The 12,177-nt window shown below is 53.0% G+C and overlaps 2 protein-coding genes across 2 annotated transcripts in view; both read left to right on the forward strand.

The window, feature by feature from the left end:
* Positions 1-1,528: 1,528 nt before the first annotated feature.
* The window catches only part of Cers1 (ceramide synthase 1), a 16,976-nt gene continuing 6,327 nt past the window's right edge, over positions 1,529-12,177 (forward strand). Inside the window, exons 1-6 of the mRNA XM_021169360.2 lie at positions 1,529-1,865; positions 3,913-4,072; positions 7,185-7,365; positions 8,427-8,588; positions 9,003-9,150; positions 9,259-9,368. Of these exons, the coding sequence (XP_021025019.2) occupies positions 1,617-1,865; positions 3,913-4,072; positions 7,185-7,365; positions 8,427-8,588; positions 9,003-9,150; positions 9,259-9,368 (1,010 nt within the window). The 5' untranslated portion in view covers positions 1,529-1,616. The remainder of the gene's footprint in view (positions 1,866-3,912; positions 4,073-7,184; positions 7,366-8,426; positions 8,589-9,002; positions 9,151-9,258; positions 9,369-12,177) is intronic.
* The window catches only part of Gdf1 (growth differentiation factor 1), a 16,967-nt gene continuing 6,327 nt past the window's right edge, over positions 1,538-12,177 (forward strand). The window contains exons 1-6 of the mRNA XM_021169362.2: positions 1,538-1,865; positions 3,913-4,072; positions 7,185-7,365; positions 8,427-8,588; positions 9,003-9,150; positions 9,259-9,368. The gene's annotated coding sequence lies outside the window, so the exon portion shown is untranslated. The remainder of the gene's footprint in view (positions 1,866-3,912; positions 4,073-7,184; positions 7,366-8,426; positions 8,589-9,002; positions 9,151-9,258; positions 9,369-12,177) is intronic.

Consider the following 12,177-nt stretch of genomic DNA (forward strand, 5'->3'; position numbering starts at 1 on the left):
ACAAAAACAAAAAACTAAACACAGGATCTGGAGAGGTGTGTCAGCTCACAGTCTCGAGTGTTGGCTGCTCTCGCCAAGAGAGGCCTCAGGTTCAGCTCTCAGTGTGTAACTCTAGTTCCAGGGGGTCTGATGCCCTCCTTGCCTCTGGGCACCAGAGCAGACAAAATGCACCAAATGGCTACATCTTTTTTAATCGGTGTAGGTGAGAGGGCTGGAGAGCTGGGCCAGTGGTTAAAAAACACTTTTGTTTTGTTTTGCAAGACAGGGTTTCTCTGCAGCCCTGGCTGTCCTGGATGGGACTCTGTAGACCAGGCTGGCCTCGAACTCAGAAATCCGCCTGCCTCTGCCTCCCAAGTGCTGGGATTAAAGGCGTGCGCCACCATGCCTGGCCTAAAAACCACTCTTGCAGAGGACTGACTTCTGACCCCAGCAGCAATGTCCACCCAGCCAACAGCAGCCTGTTGCTCCATCTCCATGGGGTCTACCTTCCAGTCCCATGAGCACTTATACTCATGTGGCATATGTGCACACAGATACATCAAAGGTCATTTTAAAATGCAGTTTTCTAAGAATTATATGTATATGAGTACTCTGACGTCATGCACACCAGAAGAGGGCATTTGATCCCATTACAGATGGTTGAGAGCCACCATGTGGTTGCTGAGATTTAAACTCAGGACCTCTGGAAGAGCAAACAGTGCTCTTAACCACTGAGCCATCCAAAGTTTTAAATACTGATGGAGGAAGACTCTGTGCATCTATCTCTGGCCTCCGTACTTGTACCCTTGGCATGCATGAGTGCACACAGTTCAGGTGTGCACGTACAGGAGGCTGGAGACCTAGTATGCACAGAGCCTGAGTTCCACTGCCAGCAATAAATAAACCACGCATGGCAGCACGAAGCTGCCTTCCAAGCACGCAGAAGGCAGAAAAGAGAATCAGGAGTTTGAAATCATCCTCAGCTACACAGCAAGTGCTCAGTTGGAAGATCAGCACAAGAGGCTATATGGCTGGAGGAGTCAGTAAGGAAACAGATCAGGTTAATCTTTATGGCTTTGGCTCACTGGTGATGGAACAACGCGAGGCTGATCTTTGGGCAGTCCTCCGCCCACTACCATTTGTCAGCTCCACCCTCACAGTCTACCAGTGAATTTCTATGGGTCTAGGCTAGGACACTCACAGGCTCCAAAGCTGGCTGCACCCACAGAACCAGGCGCCCTGCATTCAGACCAGTGGGCAAAGGGCGAGTACCGACCCAAGCATGGGCTGAGTCCTTTTTTTTTTTTTAATTGTCTCATTGCTTTTATTTGTGTGAATGGGCGCCTAAGTGGAGGTCAAAGGATAATTTGTGTCAGTCTTCACCCGCTGAGCCATCTAGACCGCGGAAGGCAGTCGCAGACTTGAGTAGAGGACCACTTAGTCTCAAAGCAGCACCAAGAGGAGGGCAGGAGGGGTGGTGCTCTGCATAACGAGGGGCGGGGCCCGAGAGACCACGCCCCATCCTTGCTCTGGGGGGGGCCCGCGCGCCCCCCGCCTGGCTGCGGCGCGTGACGCGAGGGCGCGCGGCGACTCGGACCGGTGCAGGCAACAGCGGAGACGGCGGAGGATCGGATAGCATGGCTGCTGCCGCGGCGACCCCCAGGCTCGAGGCGCCAGAGCCCATGCCGAGTTATGCACAGATGTTGCAACGAAGCTGGGCCTCGGCGCTGGCGGCGGCACAGGGCTGCGGGGACTGTGGCTGGGGACTGGCGCGCCGCGGCCTGGCGGAGCACGCGCACCTGGCTGCACCCGAGCTGCTGCTGGCCGTGCTCTGCGCTCTGGGGTGGACAGCGTTGCGCTCGGCAGCCACCACGCACATCTTTCGGGTCAGTGAGACCTAGGAGGGTGGGGGACTGAGAACTGCAAAAGGAGAATGAGTGGGGCCTCACCTCACGTATTCCTGTGTCCATGGTGGCCGCTGGAAAGTGGGGGGCTCGGGTCTGGAGAGGCCCAGGATGTTAGGGCCTCAGGCTATCGCGAGACCCTTTGCGCGGGTTGGATGGGGGGGCTGAATTGGGGTGACGCTGTGATGGAGTTAGTGTCCAATATAGTGTGGGGTGTTCTGGGTCCAGGGAAACCAGATCCACACCCTGTCCTGGGTCATTTCGATAGAATCTAGGGCGATCCGCTCGGTACAGCCTCTAGGCTGTTGCGGACCAGAGGACCGCCCTGGGGCCCTTCCTGGGGATCGACTTGGGGATCCTGGACGGGAGACCTCGAGATATACAGAGGTCACCTGTGCCCTGCGTCACGGGGAGCTGCTGAGCCTACACCCAGTCTATGCAGTCGAGGCTCCGCCCCTGTCTGGGGTCCACATCACCCCCGAGCCCGTGATTGCACAGGCCTGCGTGTCATGGACCAAGCAAGCAGAGGGGCTCAACCTTGGAAATGACCCTGTCTATGTCAAGGCTGGATTCTGCCGCCCCCATGGGGTGATGGTCAAAATGTTCTCTTTCTGGCGACTAAGAAGGCCACCAACCAGGTCTGAAGGATGACCCTGTAGTGATTGCACTGATGATATTAGCATCTGAGCCTATTCTTCATCCCCCTCCTGGGGTTAGGGGGTCTCTGTGGCATTTAGGCCAGTACCATGGTGGATACTCCCCCAGGGGACTAGCTGGGGACATCCCACCCCCCTCTAACTGAAAGTGGCAGGGGGGTGCGGGGACAGAGAGCATTGTGCCAACAAAGGGGCCTTTCTCTGCTGGCGGGAAGAGGCTGTTCCTTGTTAGGTCAAGACAGGGTGTTGTCCAGCTCCAGGGCCCACCCTGCCTGGTGTCACCCACTGGAGGGAGCAACTTCAGCCCCCAGCTGCTGTGGGAAGGTCCAGGCTAGAGTGAGAAGGGCCAAGCCATGGTTCCCATCTGCCTTGGCCCTGACACTCTCTCGGTGTCCAGCTAGGAAGCTGGAGGCCTTGACGCGGCCTGATGCCACCTCAGTTCCACCCTCACCCTTCCTAAGAACAGGGTGGAGGGGCTGTCCCACTCTCCAAGCTCAACTTGGCAGCAGCCTGGTTGCTAAGGGTTACAGGAGCTGGGCTCTGGCTGTCTCCATGACAACCGCTTAGTGCTCTGTGCTCCTCTGGCCCCCTCAGCCTTGAGAGGAAGGGGGCTGGGTTTGGCGTTCAGCTCCGGAGCTCCACCCCCAGGGTGCTGGAGCCTTCTCTGACTCTAGTCCACCTATTCCAACAGTCTTTTGTAGTTTTTGAGACAGTCTCACACTGGTGAAACTCATGGCAATCCTCCTGCCTCAACTTCCCAAGTGTTGGGATGATAGGCATGTACCTTCTAATTCAGGGCACACTATCCAGTGGCGTCTTTGTGTCCCCAGAGTCAGGGTGTCTCACCATCACATGATTCCCTTTCACTTTTGTCCCCCCTTCTCCCTCTAACACCACCCCTGATTCTCTTAGCAGACTCTGGCCGGCTTCCCCCGCCAGGCGTCCTCCTAGACTCAATTTCCCTTCCTGTCTTCCTCTCAGGGCAGGGGAGCACTGGTGTTTTCAAGTTTTCTGTTCCCCAAAGTATTGTCCATCAACAGTCAAGTCATTCCCCCTTTTTCTCTCCCTGACACACCCCCATTCCCTTCCAGAACCTGAGCCCCCCAGATTCCCTGGGCTCCATTGCCTAAAGCCTGAGTGTGTCACCCCACCCTGCCCTCTTCCCTTCCCTCTCCTTTCTCCAGGCCACACAGGACAGCTGGGTGCTAAGTTTAGCCCTTCATGGGCTAACACATGGGCTCTGGTTACCCCAGATGATATGAGGCCCAGCCTTCTCAATGCCACCAAGCCTGCTGAGTCCCTGGGCCTCACTTTGTCCCCTGGAGGAGCGTCGAGCTCCCCAGCGATAACCATTACCTACCATGTCCCCACAGCCCCTGGCCAAGCGGTGTCGTCTGCAGCCTAGAGATGCTGCCAGGTTACCTGAGAGCGCCTGGAAGCTTCTGTTCTACTTGGCCTGTTGGAGCTACTGTGCCTACCTGCTCCTGGGCACCAGTTATCCTTTCTTCCATGACCCGCCCTCTGTCTTCTATGGTAAGAACCCTGTGGGACCAGTGCAAAGGATTCTATGGAGGCTGCTGAGCCCAGCCTGACAAGTAGAAAGTGAGAAATGACTCTTGAGAAGTTGTTTTCTGATCTCCATGTGTGCACCGTGTCATGCACATATGTGTGCACACGTACGTACGTTCTCCACCCCTTCAGGAGTGGGCCTAATGAGCTATCTCAATGGAAGTCTTGATATCAGGAGAGCCCCAAGACAAGGATGGCTATGGACCCCTGGAAGTGGAGTGGTCAGAAGAGGGTTCCTAGCAGAGGTAGTGCTGCAAGGGCATGTGCAAAGGCCCTGGGGTGTCATAGGACGGTTCTAATGAAGACCCAAATTTTGGCTGGAGTTTGAGCTTCAGAGATGGATAAGTATGAAGGTTTGTAGATGTAAAAATGTGCAAAGTGGGAGGGGCTCCTTGCTAGGGACCATGATATGGGAATTATCAGTGATCTAGGAGGGGCAGAGATATGCTTTCTGAGGAGACAGGGATAGGCTGAGAGGACTCTGGTGGCACACAACTAGGACCTATGGTGACTCTCCACATGGAAAGCACCACGTAATTTTTTCTTACATAGTCCAGAATAGCCCAAAATTGGGGATGCACCTGCCTCAGCCCCCTAACTGCTAGGATCCCAGGTGTGCATCACCAGTCAGAACAAACCATTTTGAGTTTCAAAAGGAGTGGTGTTAGCTGCTCCCTTTTTATTTCCTCCTGAGACAGGGTTTCTCTGTAACCCTGGCTGTCCTGAAACTCACTCTCTAGACCAGGCTGGCCTTGAACTCAGAAATCTGCCTGGCTCTGCCTCTCAAATGCTGGGATTAAAGGTGTGTACTGTCATGGGTGGCTGACAGACCCAGGGTTGGCCCGTGCTTGGAACAGGCTAGCGTACATTTACTGAATACCCACAGGTTTTTGTGGATATTTTTCTAGAGATAGAACCAAATAGACTCCTGCATATTGGGCAGTGTGCCTCTGGTGACCATGTCCTCACGCATCACTGAGGGACTCTAAGCTATCCCTTTACTCTTTACTCCTGAGCCACACCCACAGCCACTTACTGGGCAATTTGAGGCAGGGGTTCCACCCCTGAGCCACTGCCCCAGGCCTAAGCATGGTGTCCCAGGTCAGCCTGTGCTAGACACAGGCAGGAGGAGGCTCCCAAACCCTCCAGGGGACGTTCAGTCTGTTCATAGCAAGAAGAAGCAAGAGAAAACAGGGGACAGGAACAGGGAGGTGTGTGTGGATATGTTCATAGGGACAGGGACCCTACTGAAGGTGACTTTGGCTGAAGTGTGCCAAAATGGGGCAGTGCAGGTAGGCACACTGTTAGGACTAGGGGCTTACTAGAGGACGAGTGTGTGTATGTGTGTGGGGAAGCATGTTGTGGGATGTGTGTGTGTGAATGGGTGTGGGGGGGTGAGAGTGAGTGTGGGGGATGTGAGTGGATGTGGGGGTTCTTCTTCTTTTAGAAAGCATATCCGTTTGTATCCATGTGGAGGGGACACCTGTGTGCCCCCACTTGCACATGTGCATGAAGGTTCGTGAACAACCTTTGGGAGTTGGTCTCTTCTCATCATGTGGAGCCCTGGTCATCTGGTTTGGTAGCAAGTGCCTTTACCCACCGATCCTTCCCAAGGATCTTTTTTGGAATTTTGTACAGGATCTCCCAGCCTAAGATGGTCTCAAAACTTTGCTGTCTTTCTGCCTCAGGCCCAGTGCTGGCTGGAGGTTAGAGGGCAACCCTGAGTTACTTCTCTCTTCCACCTTAACGTGGGCTCTGTGGGCAGGACTCTGCACGCCAGGCGTTTGAGGCAAGCATCTTTGCCTGTGGGCCCATCTCGATAGCCCTAATGAGTCCTTCAGTGACTCTATTCCTTGGCTGCCTGAGCTGGGGACAAAGGCCCAGACAGATTCAAAAGGACCTTGGGGACAAAACATGGTGACAGGGGAGAGGAGGAGGCACAAGTAGGGAGTGGTGGGTAGCGCAGTGCTCACCAGGGAAGGGACCATTGCCTGAGTGGGGACGGGCATGCCCAGAGACATGGGAAGGCTGGAGCAGGGGCATGCCCAGAGACATGGGAAGGCTGGAGCAGGGGCCACTGGACTAGGGACTGGAACAGGACACCTCTGTCTGCAGAGTGGGCCTGGAGAACTTTAGCCAGACATGATGTCCATATTTGTCATTTCAGCACTCAGGAGACTGAGACAGGAGCATTGCTATGAGTTCTTAGGGCAGCCTGAGCTAACTAACAGACTCTCATACAACAACAGAAGCAACAACATCAACAACAATGACAGAATACCCTAACAAAATGGAGCTGGAAGAGTTGGAGAGATGGCTCAGCAGTTAAGAGCACTGACTGCTCTTCCAAAGGTCCTGAGTTCAAATCCCAGCAAACACATGGTGGCTCACAACCATCTGTAATGGGATCTGATGTCCTCTTCTGCTGTGTCTGAAGACATGACAGTGTACTTACATATAACAATAAATAAGTCTTGGGGCTGGAGCGAGCAGAGGTCCTGAGTTTAATTCCCAGCAATCACCAGATGGCTCACAACTTGTACAGTGACAGTGTACTCATATAAGTAAAATAAATAAATAAATAAATAAATAAATAAATAAATAAATAAATAAGTCTTGGCTGGAGCTGAGGTGGTAGAGGGCTTGCCTAGAAGCCCTTGGTTCCGTCCATTTCAGTCAGGCATGCTACCTCCACACACAGCATCCCAGCACTCAGGAAGTGGAGACAGGAGGATTATGAGTTCAAGGTCATCCTTAGCTACATAGAGATTTTAGTGAGCCTGGCCTACCTGAGATCCTGACTCAAACCCAGGCAAAGGTGGGTGAGGTGGTTGCCCTGGTTCAGGTGCCAAACCTGACGCCCCGAGTGAGAAGAGAATCCTGACTTCCGATGTGTCCTCTAAGCTCCCCACGGGGTCCTATGCCCACATATGTTCACAGTGAATAATCTTATAGATAGAAGAAAGACCTACAGCCACCCCATGTAAAGCAGGCTCATGCCGAGTGAGGCTGTGTGGGGAAGTCTCAGGAGACACAGAGGCCCTGCAAATGACTGCTTGCTCATGACTCTTCCTAGACTGGAGGTCAGGCATGGCGGTGCCCTGGGACATCGCGGTGGCCTATCTGCTGCAGGGGAGTTTCTACTGCCACTCCGTCTATGCCACCGTGTACATGGACAGCTGGCGCAAGGACTCGGTGGTCATGCTGGTGCATCACGTGGTCACCCTGCTCCTCATTGCCTCTTCCTACGCCTTCCGGTGAGTTCATCAGGAGAGTGGGCAGGTGACACGTGCTTAGGGGTGTGTAAGGCCTGGAGACGGGCTCAGAGACCCGTCCCCACTCTGTTCCCTCAGGCCTAAGCCTGGTGACACCATTTTCTTTTTTCTTTTTTTTTTTTTAATGCAACTTTATTTTATTTTATTCTTGGTCTTTTTTAAAATATTTAATTATTTATTATATGTAAGTACACTGTAGCTGTCTTCAGACACTCCAGAAGAGAGCATCAGATTTTGTTACAGATGGTTGTGAGCCACCATGTGGTTGCTGGGATTTGAACTCAGGACCTTTGGAAGAGCAGTCGGTGCTCTTAACCGCTGAGCCATCTCACCAGCCCGACACCATTTTCAAAAATTCCTTTCATGTTTATTTATTTGGGGGTGGCATGGGGGTCAGCTTGTGTGGAGGTCAGAGGACAACTTTAAGGATTTCTGCCACGTGCATCTCCTGGGAATTGAACAGAATAGAGGCTGAGCCTCTGGCCAGCCAAGATAGGTGAGGCTGTGTGTTCAAGGACAGAAAGAGCTACAACAGGGAGACCTGACTCGAAATAAAAAAGGGGAACCAAGAATTCCCACAGCTAAGAGCCCTGGCTGTTCTCGCAAGGACATAAGTTTTGGGTCCATGCCCACATGGTGGCTCACCTGTGACTCTGTCCATCACGGACACTGGCAGGCGCACCCCACACAGACGTAGATTTCACAGTAGTAAGAGAGGCTGGCGCCAGGGCTCAGGGTGCACAGCGTGGGAACTGTTCTTTTGGGGATTGCTTTTTTGTGTGTATAGGAGTTTTGTCTGCGTGGAGTGGGATCCCCTGGAACTGGAGTTATAGGTGGGTTCTGGGAACCAAACTGAGCCATCTTTCCAGCCTAAGTTCCTAGCACGGTGTTCCAGCAATCTGACATCCTCTCCTGGGCACTGCAGGCCCTGCACACAGATACACAGTCACATACACACAATCAAACAATAATAAAACCCACCACGTGGCCCTGGGCAGATGGCCCCGGCTCCACAGTCCTGTTGTGATGTCTCTACTCTGCAGGTACCACAACGTAGGCCTCCTCGTGTTCTTCCTGCATGACGTCAGCGATGTGCAGCTGGAGTTCACAAAACTCAACATCTACTTTAAGGCCAGGGGTGGCGCCTACCATCGATTGCATGGGCTGGTGGCCAACCTGGGCTGCCTCAGCTTCTGTTTCTGCTGGTGAGAGGGGTGGACCCGACAGGAGAGGGTTGTGGCTCAGTGGGGTGGGTAGGGCCAGGAGGTGTGTGTCTTGTTGGATGGTGGGCAAAGCAAGGGCTTATTAGGGGTAGAGGCATGCATGGTTGGGTAGGAGACAGGGCTGATTGGGAGGATGAGGAGGGCCAAGCAGAGGAGGGCTATGGCCTAGTCCAGAAAGGCCTGTCCTAGGCAAGGAAGGGGCAGGGTCTGGCGAGTGGGTGGGTCTGCCAGGCCAAGGTGCTGAGAAAGACAGAAGTGGGTCAGGGACCTTGGGAGTGAGTTACAAGTGGCTGGTGAGGATGGTAGGGAGGAGCTGGCAGGGTCAGGGGAGGGGAGTTGAAGGAGGGGAGCATGCTCTTCCTCACCTGTCGTCTCCCCAACAACCCCTCCCCGCAGGTTCTGGTTCCGCCTCTACTGGTTCCCCCTCAAGGTTCTGTACGCCACCTGCCACTGCAGCCTGCAGTCTGTGCCTGACATCCCGTACTACTTCTTCTTCAACATTCTGCTGTTGCTCCTGATGGTCATGAACATCTATTGGTTCCTGGTGAGTCGGCCCCTCCGGGTCATCTCCAGGCCTGGGAGGGGCCTGTGTGTAGGTGCAAAGGGCCTATGGCAGCCACAGGGTTTCATTGGTGCCCTTTTCCTCCCACAGTACATTGTGGCTTTCGCAGCCAAGGTGCTGACTGGTCAGATGCGTGAACTGGAAGATTTGAGGGAATACGACACTCTGGAAGCTCAGACAGCCAAGCCCTGCAAAGCCGAGTGAGTGAGTGAGTGAATGAGTGAGGCTGGGCCTCAGTCCCTAGCGCCTCCTTCAGGTGTGGGCTCCTGAGAATGCTGGGGGCCCTCAGGGAAAGAGCCTGAAGCAGGGGCTTGGCTGTGTAACCAGAAGTGGAACATCTGGGAATGAGCGAGCGAGAGGCCTGTCAGGGCTGGGAGCTGCTTGCTAGCCCAGAAGGAATGTTCAGGAGACTCCAGCTCTCCAAGGACAGCAAGGGCTCACAGAACAGCAAAATACCGTCCACCTGGCTCTGCTGGCTTGGAGTCTGGGGTTGGCTCAAGCAGGGGACCTCACCAACCCTAGTCTGGACAGACAAACAGGGTTTAGGACACACAGCCCCCTGAGCCAGTATGTGTAGCATTGAGCAGGAGCAAGGGCAGGAGGCTGTGGGAAGTTCCAGAAAGTGCAAACCAGCCAGGCCCTGGGATGCATTAGTGCAGACACCAGGGGCAGAAGGTGAAGAAGCAGAGAGACGTGGTTTAATAATTTTTGTTTTTAGAGGAATATAGGAGGAGGATTTTTAAAAATTATTTATTATCGTGGGGTTGGGGTATGTGTCGTAATGTGTGTGTGGAGGTCAGAGGACACCCTTTGGATGTCTCTGTCCACTGTGGCTCCCAGGGACCGAGCTCAGGCCATCAGGTGCCTTTTCCTGCTGAGCAGCCTTGTTGGTCCTATGTTCTTTTGCTTTGCTTTTATTTTTTAAATTGTTTTTATTTTATGTGTGTGGGTGTTTTGCCTGCATGTATGTGTGTGCATTATGTATGAGCAGTGCCCAAGAAGGCCAGAGACGGCATTAGGATCCCCTGAAACTAGCTAGAGACAGATGTAAGCCTCCATGTGGTTGCTGGGACTTGAACCCAAGTACTTTGAAGGAGCAGTAGTGATGGGACCTGCCTTTAATCCCAGCACTCAGAAGGCAGAGGCAGGTGGCTCTCTATGACTTTGAGGCCAGCCTGGTCTACAGAGTGAGTTCCAGGACAGCCAGAGCTACACAGTAAAACCCTGTCCCAAAAAGGAGAGGAAGAGCCAGGCAATGGTGGCACACGCCTTTAATCCCAGCACTCACTCGGGAGGCAGAGGCAGGCATCCGCCTGAGTTCGAGGCCAGCCTGGTCTACAAAGTGAGTTCCAGGACAGCCAGGGCTATACAGAGAAACCCTGTCTCGAAAAACCAAAAAAAAAAAAAAGGAGAGGAAGAGGAGGAGGAGGAAGAGGAAGTTAGGGTTAGGAGCAGTCAATGCTCTTAACCACTGAGCCACCCTTCTTCAGTGGCTCTCAACCTTCCCAATGCTGTGGCCCTTTAATACAGTTCCTCATGTTGTGGTGACCCCCAACCATAAAATGATTTTCATCTCTACTTCATAACTGTAATTTTGATACTGTTATGAATTGTAATGTAAATATCTGATATGTGACCTCTGTGGGGGTTGGGACCCACAGGTTGAGAACCACTGCTCTAGACCTCAGCCTTAGGTTCTTTTTAAAAATTATTTGTACATTTATTTTGTGCATATGGATGTTTCTCTGCATGTATGTCAGTGCACCTGACTCCCACAGAGGTTCCAAGAGAGCCTCTGATCCCCTGGAACTGGAATTACAGACCGTTGTGAGCCACAGTGCAGATGCTGGGATTTGAACCTGGGTCCTCTGGAAGAGCAGTTGCTGCTCTTAATCAGTGCATGGCTCTAAATTCTGGAGACGGGAATGGAGTTAGGCTGGATGGCATCCACTACTAGTCCTAGCACTCAGGAGGCTGAGGCAGAAGGATCTCCTTCAGTTCCACAACAGCGTCAACCACAGAGAGACTGCTTTTCAAGAAAAGAGCCACACAGTGGCCACAATAAACTGTGGGGCTGCAGAGGAAGTGTGTTGAGGCCGGAGCTAGCACCAGGGCAGAGTGAGTGTCCTAGTTTACTTCCTGTTCCTGTGATAAAACATTGACCAAACGCAGCTGGGGAGGAGGGAGGGGTTGGCTTCTACATCCCAGTCACGACTGAACACAGAGAGAAGTCAGGGCAGGAAACCAAAGCAGAGATCTTGGCTGGACCCCACTGCCCACTCACTCTTCTTTCTCCCTCCCTCCGTCCCTCCCTCCCTCCCTCTCTCCCTTCCTTCCTTCCTTCCTTTTCTTCCTTCTTTCCTTGCTTCCTTGCTTTTCCTTGTGTCCTTCCCTCCCTCCCTCCCTCCCTCCCTCTTCCTTCTTTCTTCCTTTCTTTCTCCCTTTGGTTTTTCAAGACAGGGTTTTATGTGTAGTTCTGGCCGGCCTAGAATTTGCTCTGTAGACCAGGCTGGTCTCCAACTCACAGAGATCCATCTGTCTCTGTCTCCTTAGTGCTGGCATTAAAGGTGTGTGCCACACCTTCAGGCATCCTGCTTTCTTATAGCACACAGGGCCACCTCTCCAAGGGTGGAGCCACCCACAGTGCACTGAGGTTTCTCACATTGATCAATTAATCAATGAAATGCTCCACAGACTCCACTATAGGTTAATCTGATGGAGGCCTATTCTCAGGTGAGGCTCCTTCTTCCCAGTGACCTCAGCTTGTGTTAACGAGACAAAACACTAACCAAAAGCAATGGAGACACACAAGCACATCAGTAGTAAACCGTAACCTCTCCTTACTTCTTCTCCCCAGTAGCTCATGTATTAACAAATGTTAAAGTTAGGATTATAATATAAACACAGGGCTGGTGAGATGGCTCAGTGGGTAAGAGCACCCGACTGCTCTTCCCAAGGTCCAGAGTTCAAATCCCAGCAACCACATGGTGGCTCACAACCATCCGTAAC

Source organism: Mus caroli, chromosome 8 (assembly GCF_900094665.2).
Source record: "Mus caroli chromosome 8, CAROLI_EIJ_v1.1, whole genome shotgun sequence".
Classification (NCBI taxonomy): Eukaryota; Metazoa; Chordata; class Mammalia; order Rodentia; family Muridae; genus Mus; species Mus caroli.